General features: G+C 41.2%; 1 protein-coding gene across 4 annotated transcripts in view; it reads right to left on the reverse strand.

The window, feature by feature from the left end:
* The window catches only part of CNKSR3 (CNKSR family member 3), a 50469-nt gene that overhangs the window by 29329 nt on the left and 3883 nt on the right, over positions 1–17257 (reverse strand). The window contains exons 1-2 of one of the 4 annotated variants that reach the window (XM_045544604.1): positions 13050–13107; positions 5735–5898 (exon numbers count right to left, since the gene is read on the reverse strand). Coding sequence is in view for 1 of the 4 variants with exons in the window: in XM_045544602.1 (XP_045400558.1) it covers positions 246–290 (45 nt within the window). In the remaining 3 variants the exon portion in view is untranslated. Of the gene's footprint in view, positions 1–245; positions 361–5734; positions 5899–7200; positions 7220–13049; positions 13108–17257 lie in introns of those variants that run through there. The other 3 variants (XM_045544601.1, XM_045544603.1, XM_045544602.1) reach the window with 3 other exon arrangements.

A 17257-nucleotide genomic window follows, 5' to 3' on the forward strand; every position in this document is an offset into this window, starting at 1 on the left:
TGCAAGGCTGCCCCGGCCAGTGTTTCTCAACCTCAGTCCTACTGACATTCAGGGCCAGATAATCTCTGTTGTGGGGATGGGGGTTCCTGTGCATTGAGGGAGGTCTAGCAGCACCGCTGGCCTCTATCCCATCAGATGTCAGTAGCCTCCTCCCCAGCTGCGACAACCAAAAGCATCTCCAGCATTACCATGTGTCCCCAGTGGGCAGAATCACCCCCTCAATCACTCTCTAGCACTGCACTCACTTCTGCTCCACCTGAATCACCGTGTCCGCTGCTGTTTTCCTCCATGGGACGCAAGGTGTGGGGAAACAGGGCTCTGTGCGTATTGCTCACTGTTGTGTTTCTAGCACAGCAGGTTACAACATGGTCACTGAATGGATGAATGTCCATCAGATGAGACTCACACAGAAACAGAGCAGCATGAACTGAACACCAACCAACTCACTAAAATATAATTTCCCTCTCTGGAGCTTCTAACCTGTGTTCTTTCTGAACAATGTTCAACTCACTTGGGTGCAATTTCACGGGACGATATTGTCTTAGACTCCCTTTCAGAGACAGAACGAATCTCAGGAAGCAATACATAAATCTGAGGTGACTTTGGAGGTGGGGATATGAATTTCTATATTCAATTGCATGTACATGTCCTAAATTGTTTTATCATTTTAACAAAAAGTGAAGGTATTTCTGAAGGTATATTATACTGTCTCAATAGCATCCCAAAGCAAGAATCTGGGACCACTTAAAAACTGGTACTAATATAATGACTAACATTTTTGAATACTTTATGCCAGGAACAGGGCTAAGTATTTAATGTGCATTATCTCAGGGAAACAGCCCATGAAAGTGGAAATGTTATTATCTCTAATTTACAGGTGAGGAAACTGAGGCATAAAAATAGTAAACAAATTCTCCAAAGTCACACAGATAATCAGTGGTGGTGTTGGGATTCTAATCAAAATAATCACCATCTAGGGCACAAGCTTTTGATCCCTATGCTGTGTGTCCCCCTTCCACACACCTGCTCAGGAAAGGGCCAAGTGAGAAGGCAGAAAACAAGATGGACGGTTGACAAGAATGAAGAAAACTGGCCAGTGGTCCTGGATCTAGCACAAACCAACAAGCTGCTTAACTCTCCAAAATACTTCCTGACCTACTCAATCCTCTCTGAAGTGTTAGGTGCTTCTTTGAGCTGATCTCAGCCATCCTGGCCATCTGGGCCAGAAAGGAGCAAGCCATGTTTCAAAATCAAGATACATAAATTATAAAAATACTCAGAAGTTTGTGACAATTTCTTTCTGCAAGACGAAAATGGTAAGTTAATAATAATGACAAAAGGCTTTGACTTTAATGAAAACAATCCTAACTTTAAGTAGATTTTATTTGAAGTTTAACTTTATGTTGCTTTCTAGGAAAAAATAATTTTAAAAAAATTAGGTAGAAATTCTGAAGTGAGTTAGGTAACTGAAATGAATTGAAAGCTGTCTTCTGTAAGCTTTGAAAAAACCGTAAATTTCAAAATATGAGTGTTTTATACTAACAGTAGCAGTCTATCTAAATCTCATATTCATTCTTTTTTTATGTTATTTTCTAGAGACTAAAATATGATATTGGTCTTCAGTAGGAAAGACAAAAATAAAAAGATGGATTTTCATCATGGCTTTTTCAATTTCAAAGAATCAAAGACTTACAGCTGAATGGATAAAGAGCCCACATGATAGCTTGTCTTGAAGGACTTGTGACTATTATTAATGGGAAATGTCCCCTCCCCTGTGTCAATGAGCCAACTTACATCAACAGTTTGGAACTAACAGCAGGAAAGTCAGCTTTCAATAATCAATGTCACCATAAATTACATGAAACTTTTATCACTATACACAACATTTACTTCTTGAACTCAAAGAGGATTAAATGCATTTTATTATTGCAAGAAACTTTAAACCTCAATCTTCCTACAAACCTACCACTTTTAATATTAAAGTAAAAGAGGAAGAGTACCTTCGTATAACTGGTTCTCTTCATTTCCTACTCAGTTTGCTCTGATTCTTTTTTATTCCCCCCCCCAAAAAAAATAATGGGAACTAGAAAGATGGATAGATACAGCTAAAATAGAATATAATTTTTAAAAGAAGTAAGGAGGAAAGTTAGGAAGGAAAGTTCCTTCCCTTTCCACCCTATTCCACAATAAGGAGAGAACAAGAAGCTGATTATATTAGCTCAAAAGAGCCTCTATTATAGTAACATAATCAGGAAAGGATTATTGACTTAAGTGCCCCACAATGAAAGAAAATAGATAATTTCTCAGGCCAGATTGATTATTTCCACCAGTCTCTTCCCTAAAATCTGTCTCCTTCAGAAATTGCTTTAAGATAATTCATCAAAAAGATATAAATTAAGTATCAAAGTGAGTCTCTGAAAATCTATTCACATATTAAAACCCTTCACTGAGCTCTCACTTCCCCAAGGGTTAGCCACCAGGGCTCCCTCCCTGACCTGGCTGGAGAAACCATCCACCAGACAGGATAAAAGCAGAGAGACCAGATTCTCACTCTTCTGGTACCTTAAAATTATACACATTTTTACTAAGGACAAACCTTACACAAACCCCTCTACCTTTTCCATTCCTACGAGCTCTGTTCATGGTCTCACATGCATGATTAAGGGGCACCAGAGACACACAGTCAAAGCATCTTACTGACTTGGGTCCGTTAATTGACAAGCTGAGAAACATACTGCACAGTTTTCCTAAACGCATTTAATAAGTTCATAAGCAAAATCAAATTAAATACAAAGATTCCTCTTCCTGCATTTCTTTTCATAAAAAAGTAATATTTTTAAATTATATGCGATGAGTAAATGATGAACAACGAGTAATCTCAGGGGTACACAAGTGTGCATAAGCACTCTGGCCAGGTAGGTTCGTTACAGTATTTCATTAAACCACAAATTTAAGTAGCATCACTTAACACATGTATCAGTTGCAACTGTGTTCACGTCTCAGCCTTCTTCAGCCTTAAAAACACAGCTGTCCCTGTCTTGATCTTCAGTAAACTAGGGTCTCATTGATTTGGCAAAGAACACAGGTTACAATCATACTTGGTTACTCTCAACCAGTGCTGTCCAACAGAACTTTCTGCAAGGATGGATATGTTCTTTGTGCTGTCCAATATGGTAGCCACTAGCCACATGCAGCTACTGAGCCCTTGAAATGTAGCAATGCAACTGAAGAACTGAATTTTATTTCACTTTAATTAATTTTCATTTAAATAGTCACATTGGCTAACAGCTATCCTACTGGAAAGAGCAGCTCCCACGTCTGTCTCAGGCACCCTCTGCTCCAGATAGAGGACAAAAAATTGGGTGCAGATTCTAATTCAATCCTGGGAAATGGTCCTGGTCCTACCTCATAATATAAGTCACTCTCCTAAGCCACTGCTGCCAGCCAAGGTCTATGTTCGCAAAAGGCGTCTTCTCTCCTTGCTCTCTAACCATGACCAGCCATTTGTGAGCCGTTGCTCACCAGTTGGTGAATCTTAATCAATAGGTCCCTACCCATTCTATCTACCCTTCTTTTTGCTCTGAAACTTCCCAGCAGTTTTGTTTTTCCCATCCCCCTTCCTTACTTCTAATTCTATTCATTTCCTGTCTATCACAAAATCAACATCCACTAAACTAAGTTTACATAAAAACCTCTTTTACAACACCAGGGCCAACTGCAATTACACATGAACTGCCCAGGAGATGGCCCATTCAAAGCAAAAAGTTACCACCAACTTACATATCCAAAGATCTATAGGGTATAAATAGATTAAATAGATAGTATAATTAGTACATGAATTACCATAAGGATATTTAAAGAGGAGATTGTATCAAGACTAAAGATATTTTACTAAAACTCCACTAAGACCCTCCCCAGCCCAGAAAAACCACATGCATTTGCAAGCCCCCCTAGTGACCTCCTGCCCAATGGAGTCACTGGCACAAAGCAGGTCCAGAATGAGTCTGAGGTCAAAGCTGGGTCTGCAGAGGAAATTAGGAGGAAATTGTAGGAGATAAAACACAGCTTTAGGCTCTGGCATTTGTCCAGCTTTGTTCAGTTTAGTCTAATGTTTAAGAGGTAGGAAGGAGGAAAAAACCGAGAGCATGCCCAGAGGCAGCCGTTATGTTTACCATCCCACTCACCCACCCAATGTGCCTCTAACCCACCCTCCTCCTCACCTCTCATACTGTGGATTTACCTGTCCTGAAAGTATCACTGCGAAGTGAAAGAGACAATGCAAATTTGCAAACCATCTAGCAGAAAAGACCGAAAAGCCATGTTCCCGGAAAGTACAATAAAAGTAAACTCAAATATGTTTAACTGTATAAAAAACATACAGCGTTAATAATAAACAGGACACTTAGACATCTCAGCAGCGCAAAACACACAATAGTACATCGCCGCATCTAAGGTGAGTTTTACTGTGCAGATGGGAAAAACAGACACCGGCGTTTCCCCAGAGGTCACAGAGGGAGTAGCATGTGGCAGAGAAAGGATTAGAATGCAAATTCCTGCTTCCCAGACCAGTGCTCAGTGCACTTGGCCAGAGTGTCTCCCTTGCGGCAGCTCATTTATCAACCACAAATAATTTCCCCATTACTTTCCTAAACAAGAGCAGTGCATCTCAGCGCAGAAGACAAGGCCCTGTCCATTTTAAGAAGAAGAATACGCATAATGCGGCAAGTGTTATATAATCAACAGAACGCAGACCAGCCACGGCAAAATAATCGGGAGCACATTCTTTCCCACCATTCTCAGTGATGTAATTGTATATAGCCCTGGCTCCGATTCAGAGCATTACTAACCCGGCTTGAATGCTGTCGCGTTTGTCCAAACCCTGACAGTTCAGTAAACTGCATCTTTAGCATGGCACCACGACAGGCAGATCTGAATGCCACCCATGCCGACCAGTTTATAAACAAAATGCCCTTACAGGTGTTTCTAGCTCACACTTAACAGAAGCTACCCACACAGGCACAGGTCTAACACGTGTGCTAGGACCTGGCAGGACTGAACTCACATCACAGCCAAAGCTCGATCATCCACAAAATGTAATGAAGTTCACATTTTTCCCCCAGTTTTTAGGTCGATTATGTCAAACACAAACATCAGTTATTGAAATGTCACAAATATCTGCGAAACTCAAATGCTTTTAATAGTAACAAAAACAGATATGAAAATCAGAATCCATTTCTCATTTCAGTTTAGAAGATGACACTGTCATTCAGGACTATTTCCATCTTTTTTTCCTTATAATAGATAAGAAAATAAGACTAGTACAGTCAATTTTCTGTGAAAGATAGACTTTTTCTGCAAAGGGCAAGACAGTAACTATTTCAAGCTTTGGGGGACCACATGGTCTCTGTTACAACTACTCAACTCTGTCACTGTAGCATGAAAGCAGCCACAAACGACACATAAATGAACGGATCTGGCTGTGCTCCAATAACACTTTTATTTACAAAAATAGACAGTGGGCCAGATTTAACTTGCAGGCCATAGTTTGCCAGTCCTTAATCTAGAAAATAAGTTACATTTTTCCCATCTTATATTATTTTCAACTCATGCTTTACTTCAACAGTTCATTAAGAAAATGACAATATGCTAAAACATACACAAAACAATGAGGGTTTGAGAGAGTAAGGTTCTGAAGACCGTCCTCACGGTACAGGTCATGTTTTCCTGAACTAACCAGTGCACAGAGAAGATCAACAGCCTCCAACACAAGCTCCTGGTGTCCGATCCGGGTGACCCCCAGCTCCTCCAGATCCTGATGGGAAATCTGCAGCAGCTGCTCTCCATTGATCTTCTCCCGTTCAAACTTGGGGACATACTGCTGCAGGCAGTCATCTAACCCTACCAAAAACAACCAGAAAGTCCATTATTGTCATTTTGTTCCTTCATCCAAAAAATCGCTCACACTGTAATCAATCTCAGCAATCACGCTGCCACTATTTGATTATCTATAAAATGTATATTACACCTGATGGGCACCTATTGCATGACATCTTATCTCAAACAGGTTTTAAATGTTTAAATGGCTTAAAACTTTCAAATGGATCCAGCACAGTTTAATGATAGTTACTTCTCGTTGCCTGTAAACTAAAGGAATCAATAAACCCTAAGCCCCTGCTAATCGAAAATGCTAGTTACCTGTGCTACACATGTTGTCTGTCTGCTGAGCAACTCTCCCTCTGGGACATCACCCCTCCCATCCCACGTATCCCAGGGGGCCTTGCCAATCTAGCTGCTTTGCCACAGTGATTGGCACATGGCCAGGCTGCCCACAATGCTCTATACACCAGCCAGTCATGGATTCAGCTACGGCCATGTGACTCAAGCAGAACCAATCAAAACCTTCCTTGATATATGGCCACAAGAATAGAAAGCTCTTTCTTCCTTTCCAGTTGGAAGTCATAGGATACCATGTTCCTTGGCAATCCTGGCAATCATTTTTCTGACCAGTTTTCTGAGAACAAATCCATTTTAGAGAAAAAGAGAAAATGACCCAATAATATCCTATATGCCCCTGAATCTAACCCTGCTTAATAAAGATACTTCTAGCCCTAGAATTTTATAGTTAAATGGAAATAAATTCTCTTTTTTAGCTTAAGCTTGTTTGTGCTGAGTTTCTGTCCTGTGCAACTGAAAATGTCCTGATGAATACAAAATCCAAAGGAGAAAATACCAGCAGTGGTACCAGAGAAAGGCAATGTTAAATGGGTTCGCTTACGGAAATTTTTCCAGATGAAATACTACAGCCAAAAATGTTGTATTTTAATACTCATATATGACGATGAAAATGGGTAAGCCAAACAGAACTTGAGAATCTTTATTCATGTACAGAAAACTCTCTGGTCAACTTGTTTTAATGGCTTTACTGATATAAAATTTTACCCTGAATCAATTGATCTATTCAAGGCTAATTATAAAAGTCACTTTAATATTTTAAAAGACTAGATCTATAAAAATTTGATCCCAACACAAAGGATGAACATTTAATTTAACTAGAAAAGCATGTGGAAGGCACGCTGCTGTCCACCCCTGCAACACACACGCACACACGCATGCACATACACATATGTTTAGTTCATTTAACCCTCACAAAAGCAGTATTTCACTGGGCTAGAAAAATTAGACACAAGGTCCAGCACTTACATTTGGCAATGATAAAGTCCATGAATCTTAAAAACTGATGTGTGAGGCTAAACTACAACTCTGCCCCACAAACTTTCACCATTCGCCTCATGATAAATGAAGAGGAGCAGTTTTCTGAGGTCATCAAATATAGGAAGAAGAAGTAAGAAAAAATTTTATGGTAACCATTTGGAACCAACCCATCCTCCCTGAAGTGACATCTGTCTAGCAGAGGGGCTCTGTCCCACAGCAAGCGAGGCTGGGGACATTGATATAAACCCAGCTCCACTCTGACAGCCTCGAGCCACAAGTGACCTCAGTGGCATGTGAGTCCGGCAGGCGGTGGAGGCCAAGCAAGTCAGCAAGTGTTGAGACTATCCGCAACAAGCAACAGAGACAAGGGAGAAGACTGGACAAGAGAGCCTCCGAACTATTCTGCTCCCATTTTATAGACGAAGGAATTAAGGCTCACGGAGCATACATAGTCATATAGCTGGTCAGATGGAAGATATGTAACTGTCCACAGTCACGCAGCTGGTAAGATGTCAAGAGAAAGAACTTTACAGTCATTTTCTTCAGCTTGATACAGAAGAAAACAGCCTATTATTCAAACCAAGGTCTGTTGGACACAAGCTTTGCTCTTTTGAGTTCCACCTGGTAAACAAGAGATTATAACACAGGATCATAAAAATTCTTCTCCAGGCTTCTTCCTAAATCAGCAGTAAGGTCAAATTATAAAACAGTTATTAAAATAGAATCACAGAATCTTAGAGGCACTTAAAAGGTATTTGAAATCTCACTGAGCACAAAAATTGGCAAAGTACAGAAAAAAAGATGAATGACTGTGAAATTCACCCTAAATCACTTCGCCAGTTCTAAGCCAGATCACCACTAGACCCTATATTCTTCTCTTTTTCAGGATGTTGTCTTCCCGAGTCTATTTTAAGCTTTAAAAAGAATTTTTGTTTTTAATTTTTCATAAAAGTTTAAGACAACTGTGTTATACACTTAAACCCCATTACAGGCCAGGAGCAATGGGAGGCCAAGACAGGAGCATTGCTTGAGGCCTGGGCAGCATCTCTACAAAAACTTTAAGAGAGGTGAGACCCCCATGTCTACCAAAAATTTAACAATTAGCCAGGCATAGTGGTACATGCCTGTGGTCCCAGCTACTCGGGGAGGCTGAGGCAGAAGGGTCACTTGAGCCCAGGAGTTTGAGGTTGTAGTGAGCTATAATCAAACCACCGCACTCTAGCCCAGGCAACAGAGCAATACCCCATCTAAAAAAAACATAAAAAAGTAAAAAAAGTTATGGCTGAATTGTGTCCTTCCAAAATTCATATGTTGAAGTTCTAAGCCCCAGTACTTCTGAATGCATTTTGAGAGAGAATTTTTAAAGAGGTAATTAACTTTGACATCATTTGGGTGGGTTCAATCCATGACTGGTGTCCTTCTCAGAGAGAAGATTAATACACAGATACACACATAGGAACCACCATGCAAAGACAAAGGGAAAAGACAGCCATCTGCAAGCCAAGCACAGAGGCTTCAGAAGAAACCAACCCTGCTGACACCTTGATCTCAGACTTCCAGGCTCCAAAATTGTGATAAAATAAATTTCTGTAGTTTCAGCCACCCAGTCTGTGGTACTTTTTTATGGCAGCCTTGGCAAACCAATGCAAACATAATAACATTTTCTTTCTTATTCATCCACATATGACAAACTCTTTCTTAAAAAAATAAACAAGGCCAATGACCAACAGAATTGAAATTGATGTTTACTGTGCTAAGAAAGCTCATTGCTCAAAATGCAAGCATAAAACTGAGAGACTCATGTTAGTTTTCATGTGCAGAATAAATTAAAATCAATAGGATGGAGATTCCTCAAAAAACTAAAAGTAGACCTACCATTTGATACAGCAATCCCCCTACTGGGTATATACCCAAAGGAAAAAAGGTCATTTTATCAAAAAGACATTTTAACTAGAATGTTTATTGCAACACAATTCACATCACAAAAATATGGAATCAACCCAAGTGTCCATCAATTCATGAGTGGATTAATAAAATGCAGTATAAGTATACCATGGAGTACTACTCAGCCATTAAAAATGATGAATTAATACCTTTTGTAACAATCTGAATGGAACTGGAGACCATTCTCCTAAGTGAAGTATTGCAAGCATGGAAAAACAAACACCACTTGTACTCACTATTAAACTGGAACTAACCAATCAGCACTCATGTGCACAGATGGAAGTAAAACTCAGTGGAAATCAAGCAGGAGGGAGGGAGGAGGAAGAGATGGGTGAAATCAGACTTAATGGGTACAATATACACTATCTGGGTCATGGGCACACTTATATTACAACTTTGACTCAAGCAGGACAACAGCAATCCATGTAACCAAAACATCTGTACCCTCATAACATTCTGAAATTTTAAAAAAGTGGTATATACATATATACTATGGAGTACTACTCAGCCATAAAAAATAATGAAATAATGTCTTTTGCAACAACTTGGATGGAACTGGAGGCCATTATCCTAAGCGAAGTAACTCAGGAATGGAAAATCAAATACTGCATGTCCTCACTTATTGGTGGGAGCTAAGCTGTGGCTACGCATAGTCACACAGAGTGGTATAATGGATGCTGGAGGCTCAAAAGGGGCAGTGTGGGGTGTGAGGAATGCAAAGTTACCCATGGGGTATAATGTACACTACTCGAGTGAGTACACTCGAGTGTACTTTTAGTACGCTAAAAGCTTTTAGTACACTAAAAGCTCAGACTTGACCATATAGTATATGCATGTAACAAAACTCAACTTGTGCCCCTTAAATCTATAGAAATAAAAAAAAATTAAATGCTAAAAAAATCAATCAAAGTGAAGACGACATGCATAATGGATGTTCATTAAACTTCACTGCTGAATGATAAGGAGAAATAAAGATGAGACAAGAGTATTTCTCTTTTAATTAACTAAAAACTTTGCTAAAGAAATAGGATTTCAGAAGTAGCATTAGAGTACTAAGGAAATATTTGGGGCACAGAAAAGAAGGCTGAGATGGTGGCCCGGTGAGGGTTCCAGGCAGGGTGCAGGTGGCAAACGATCGGAGACGGAGAACTGAGGGATACGAACACTTCCCTGAGAAACAGCCCAGACTCTCCCTGAGGATTCTGAGGGAATACAAACACTGTAACCCCAAATAATCGAAAGTTCCCAGAGATGGAGAATTATCAAGTGGAAACCTCCTGTTGCTCCCTGTATAAGAACAGAATCTATTGTGGCTGAGAGACTTTCCCTCAAGGGACACACATATCGAGTATGTAGGTTTTAAATAGCATCGCCCCCAGAGCTTTATTAGTCCAATGCATTACGACCTATTGTTCAGTCCTTCTATTGTTTAGAATACAATTAAACATTTATAAACAGCTAAATTAAACTATTACGCAGTCCCACCAAGGAGGGGGAAATCCTCAGTTTCCAGTAAACTGATCTAGTAGCTTTAGAATTTGCCATAAAACCTATTCTTACGTATTTGTCAGATGTATCTATTTTCCAGTTTCTTGCTTCAAGGAATTTACAGAAAGTCTAGCAGGACCAAGAGAAACACATAATTAAGTAAAATTAAACACATTCCATTTGCACAGGTTAAATTAAACACATAATGAAATGTGTAAGAATCATGAAGGAAAAGGGGAGGGAGATCGCACGAGAGGCCCAGACGTCCCCCTCGGGCGCTAAACCTGGCTGTCGATGATCCTGCACTTCCACAGAAATGCCAGATGCTAGAAGGAAAAACCAAATCGCTCCTCTCAATTTAGAAAGCGACTGGGCAGGGGCTGAGAGCCCGAGTTCTTACTGACTGGATAGCTTGGGGCAAAGAACTGTCATGAAAATTAAATGTTAATATTTATGAAGAGCTTAAAACACTATGGAGGACGTAAGAAATACTCTATGAATTTTGTGAAATTAAAAAATGTGATTTACTCGGGTCCTCAAATTTCTATTTCCTTTTAGACACGGAGTCTCGCTATGTTGCCCAGGCTGGACTCAAACTCTTGGGCTCAAGCAACCCTCCTGACTCAGCTTCCCAAGGAAGCGCCACCTTAGGTCCTCAATCTTTGGAGGGTTCAAAATAAAAGCTGCTAAAGAGGCACAGAAAGTGCCAAATGCTTAGGTGGCCCCCTTTGGAACAGTTAATTGGAGATAAAATCCAAACAAGCCATGTTATTACCTTCTCCAGAAAGTGTTCCCAAATTTGGGAGCCTAAAAATATAAAAATATTTTAAGATTTATATCAGAACATAAGCACCATGAAAGCAGTGACTTCACTTTGTTCACTGCTTACTCTACCAGCATGTAGAACACTGCTGGTGCTCGATAAATATTTGTGAAATAAACAAATGGACGCATGAAGAAAGAAAGAGCTCCACATAAATATTAATGTCACACCAATGCACAAAAGTCACTCGCTTTTATATTCCCAGGCAAAGATAACTAAAGATAAAGAAACTATTGACTGTGGTATCAGTTACATGTATTTGCTGCAAGTTTCAATGTTTCAAGATTAAATGAAGACATTTGTACATAAAGAGAAATATACATAAAACTGTAAACCTCTCAACATCAGTCTTTGAGAAGATATTTGCCTTGTACTAAGAATTTCTTTTTATTATTAATAATTAGTCCTCCCCAAGATTAATTATGAAAATGATTATGTACCTGATGATTAAAGAGTGAGAGTAAATGTCCCAATGCAAAAAATCTAGGGCTATTCTCTTCTTAATATCTGTGTAAGACTAAAATCAGATCATTAACGAGGCCCCAGGAAGCAGGCAGTTGTCATGACTCGAGGGGAAACTGTCACGCAGACCACGCCCCGTGGCTGCGGTCCCAGCCTGCCAGGCTCCAGTCAGCAGAAGCTGTGACACAGCAGGTCCAAGTGCTTCTTCCAGCACGTGTCACATCCACTACTTTGGCCACTAAAACGTGTTTTAACCAGAGTTCGGTTTTCTGTTTGGGGGGCTTTTTTAAAAGAAATGTTTTGATTCAGAAATCAGTTTAGCTAAAGCTTATACACGCCCATCTCACTCAGGACTTTTAAGAGTCACAAGTGACAGATGATGCAAAAGATTTGCCCCACCAGGATTTGAGAAGACTGTGCTCTTTGCCGAGGACACTGAACACAGACTCGCACAAATTCAACTTAATTCCCACACTGTATGGGGCAGCTACCACAGGCAAGGCACTGCACTGGGGACAGACCTGCTACACAAAGGACACGAGGGCTGAGGAGCAGGTCAGTTTTCTATTATCACAACCAGAAGAAAGGAAGCAAGGCCTGGGTGGGACATTCACACCTCACAATATTCTCAGAATTCCCAACACTTTGGAAAACATCAAATGGTAAAGACCTGACATCAAAGCTCTTCAGCCTTCCCAACATGCTGACACCCCATCCGGTATATTCTAATGTCCCCCGAACATGAAACCTTGCTAAGAATAAAAAGTCAGTTTTCAAACTGAAGCTCGATATATTTGGTTTCCATGCGAGCATAATAGGATCAGGAGCAAAGCTGATTTCAGAGCATGCAAAATTCAGAAAGGTGGTGTACAGGTAGGACCTCCAAGTGCCCTTTCATAACATGGGCCACTTAATCATATCACTTTCAAATGCTTTTCTTTTGTCACTCTTGTTTTCCTGATGTCTGTAGCCCTTAATTTTAAAACTGGCTGATAAAGCTGATTTAAACACAGCAATTTGAGTTTAGGCAATAATACCATGTTTGAAGCACAAGAATGTACTGACGTTTAGGACTGATGAATTCATTTTGCCTGGATGGAGAGGCTCCTGACCAACTGACCTTTTCCAATGAGTCAAAACTCCAAGCAGACCTGGCACGGTGGCTCACACCTGTAATCCCAGCACTTTGGGAGGCTGAGGAGGGAGCATTGCTTGAGCCCAGGAGTTCAAGACCAGCCTGGGCAACAGAGCAAGACCCTGTCTGTAAAAAAAAAAAAAACAATAGTCGGGCCATGGCAGCACACACCTGTAGTCCCAGCTACTCAGGAGGCTGAGGTAGGAGGATTGCTTGAGCCCAAGAGTTCAAGGCTGCAGTGAACTATGATAGCACCATTGCACTCTAGGCTGGGTGACAGAGTGATGAGATTGTCTGAAAAAATAAAAAAAAGAACCCCAAGCAGAATTTCTAAGAAAGGGCACAGGAAAGGCCCAAGGGCCACCTCTCAGAGGCAGCCTCCGACAAAATGGCATACGCTCTGCCTTTGCACCTGCCCAGCCTCCAATGGAGGCACAGTTCCTCCCTCTGGACATGGAAGGACCCAGTTTCCTCAGAAGCCTGCAGGTTGTTGGAACAACCCCATCCTTGCTCCTATCAGAATATTCTGTATCTGCTCCGAGGGCAGAAGCTGCAGGCATGACCGCCTTTCTTTGGCTCAGGATCCACTTTCACTCACAGATCTCAGGAGGACGAGGAGCAGCATGCAAAGCTCACTTTTTCATTATTATTTTCTCTATGTTTGGAGTCTGTAGTCATTGCTCACTTGCCTTGAGTCCTCTATACTTGTCTACCCCAGCCAGCCCAAGACTTTCAGACCCTGGGATTCTTTCTGTACAAAATGTAAACTCTTCTACATACTCCAGTGGCAAATTAAGACAGTTTTCTCTTCTCATTCCAAATCCCTCATTTTACGTTTTCAAACCCATTCCCTCAACTTTCTCTAGGATTTAAATGTGTCCTCACTGATTCTTGTGTTTCAAACCTTCCATCTCTTTAGTTGCTTCCTCAACCTCCCATCTAAGAAGAAGAAGAAAAAAAAAAAACATTAGGAAGAATTCTCTCCCGCTATCCCATCAACTCTTGGTCACTAGACTTCCGGAGAGGAATTAGTCAGCACCTAATATCTCAGCTCCATTCCTGGCCTTCCACTGGCTAAAGTCACCACATTCCGGCCCCTGCCCTCACTATTCCACGCAGACTACTCTGTATGTGCTGGTTGTCAAAGACCCACTAATGCCGAATCTGACGGATACTTTGCTGTCCTTCTCTCTGCTGCCCTTAACCATGTTTGGATGCTCTTCTAGAAAGCCCTTCCTCCCCTGCCTGCCCCACACCTCTCTCCCGGCCTTCTTACCACGTCTGTGACACTTTCTCCTCTGGTCCTTCATTGACTTGTCCTCCTTCAACTGTCTCTTAAATATTGAAATAGCTAGTTTTATCCTTGGATCATCTATTTCCTTCTCTGAAAAAAAAATGTTATCAACTAGCAAGGACTTAACCCAAGTCTACACCAGCGGCCTATACAGGAGTAAGGACAGGGTTTTCTACTGGACACGGGAAAAAAATACAAGCACTTTGCTTCTATTACTTTATTGAGAACTGTAAAAAAGAACCTCACGGTTACTAATACTTACTATACAACTGGCCCTAGTGCTCTCACTAAGTCAGACATCCTGTGTACTATGCATTATACCAGCGGTCTGCAATCTTTTTGGCACCAGGGACCAGTTTCATGGAAGACAATTTTTCCATGGACTGGGGCAGGGGGGTGGTTTTGGGGTGATTCAAGAGCATTACATTTATTGTGCAGTCAAACCTCTCTGCTAGTGATAATCTATATTTGCAGCCGCTCCCCAGCACCAGCATCACCACCTCAGCTCCACCTTGGATCATCAGGCATTAGATTCTCATAAGGAGCATGCAACCTAGATCCCTCACATGCATAGTTTACAGTAGGGTTTGTGCTCCTATGAGAATCTAATGCCCCAGCTGATCTGACGGGAGGCAGAGCTTATGCGGTAATGCCAGCGATGGGGAGAGGCTATAGATACAGATGAAGCTTTGCTGGCTTGCCCACAGCTCACCTCCTGCTGTGTGGCCCGATTCCTAACAGGCCATGGACCAGTACTGGTTTACAGCCAAGGGATTGGGAACCACAGTATTATAGGGTACCCAAAGACCCTTCCTATACCGAGAAAGGGAGGGGGGCTAAAACCCAAAAGAACTCACTTTCAGCCTATTATACTGTAATGCAGCTTACTATCCACCTCTAACTCATTTAGTTCTCATAACATAAACAAAGTTCTAAAGAAATTCTTGCAATATAAATAACACATTGAAGACAATATGTAAGCCTAAGCTATCAAAAATGGCACAATTGAGGTGGGGTTCGGTGACTCATGCCTATAATCCCAGCACTCTGGGAGGCCGAGGCAGGAGGATTGCTTGAGTTCAAGACCAGCCTCAGCAAGAGTGAGACCCCCATCTCTACCAAAAATATAAAAAAATTAGCTGGGCATGGTGGCCCCCACCTGTTGTCCCAGCTACTTAGGAAGCTGAGGCAGGAGGATCACTTAAGCCAAGGAGTCTGAGGTTACAGTGAGATATGACGATGGCACTACACTATAGTCCAGGACCACGGAGCGAGACTGTCTCAAGAAAAAAAAATGGCGCAATTGATATTTCTATCAATGATGATCACATCAAGAATTACTTGAAATATCTTGTCACATCCTCTAATGTCAATGAAGAATCACACCCTAAGTATTAATATATAAGCTGCCTCGTGATTTTTAAAATATTTTTAAATCTTTATCCTATCTTTTAAAAATGTCTGTTTCTTATGTTACATATTATATTTTTTGGTTTTCTTTTTTCTCTTTTTTTTAGTTATATAATATGCATTCTAGTACAGTAGAATATGTATAATATTGTAGATAAATGTGTCTACTTATTGTGGGTATGTGTCCATAAATTACACTATGGAAAAGCACAATCCAAAGTCTGTAGACTGCAGATCTATGCAATGATGGATGCCCAATTGTGCTCTCTAATCTAAAACTCAGCACATCCAAACCTGAACTCCCCATCAAGTCTGCCCCTCTCCTGTTTACCTTATTCTGGTCAATGACCCTGGGGTTTACCGAGTTGCCTAACCTTCAAACTTGGAATCTTCCTCTCCTCCATATTCGTCATCCCCAAAGACCAGTCATCAAGATCTGTCAACTGTCCCTGCTGAGTATCCTTTCACTATGTGCCCTCCAGCCCGTGTTCACCGTCTCAGTTGAACTTATCTCCCGACCAGGTGTGTACAATAATCTGAAGCAGGCTGCCACGCTGAGTCCCCTCGTCCTCTTGGTTCATCCTCTATCACTCCATCTAAGCAAAACCATCCTGGCCTTTACAGATCCCAGTCCATCAGCTCAGCACAGCATCCCAAACCTTTTAGGGGCCATCCCCTTCCAATCTCCCCTGTAGTCCCTCCGTCCTATAACACTCATCCTACTGGTGAGGCTGTAGGCAATGCTCACTTTGCTGAGTTTCTCCAAAAGTAACAAAAGTGTCACTCACATGTTGGCAAATATAGCTCACAAACCAAATCCAGCAAGCTGCCTGTGTCTGTAAGTGAAGTTTTATTGGCACATGGCCACAACTCCTTGGTTTACTATTGTTTCTGGCTGCTTTTGTGCTACAATGGGGAGTCGAATAGTTGACAGGGACTGTATAGCCCACAAATCCTAAAATATTTACTATCCAGCCCTTTATAGAAAAGGTTTGCAGACCAGTAAAAGACCTAAACATGTTTGGAGAGACTTCTTACAACTTGTCATCCACTTTATTATTTTCTTTTGGTCAATTTTTTGAGGTATAATTTATACACAATAAAATTCACCAATTTCCAGTGTGCAATTCAATGAGTTTTGGCAGATATATACAGTCACGTAACCATACCACAATCATGAAGGAAACATTTCTGTCACCCCAAAAAGATTCCCTTGTGCCCCTCTGCTGTCCACTTCCCCCCCCACACACAGCCCCTGTCCCCAGCAGCCACTAATCTGCTTTCTGTCTAAATGAACTTGATGTCTCCTCCTGGCTGTACTCCTTGTACTACCTGGGCAACACCGGCTAAACCACTTAGTTCTGCTTCTTAGGCCCCTCATCTGCGGATTAGCTGGCTTCGATCAGAACTGACACCCACACACTCTACTAATTGCCACTCTGATTTTATCAGTCATCCTTCAGGCTTGTGGTTAAATTTAATTTGAAGA

Source organism: Lemur catta, chromosome 2 (assembly GCF_020740605.2).
Source record: "Lemur catta isolate mLemCat1 chromosome 2, mLemCat1.pri, whole genome shotgun sequence".
Classification (NCBI taxonomy): Eukaryota; Metazoa; Chordata; class Mammalia; order Primates; family Lemuridae; genus Lemur; species Lemur catta.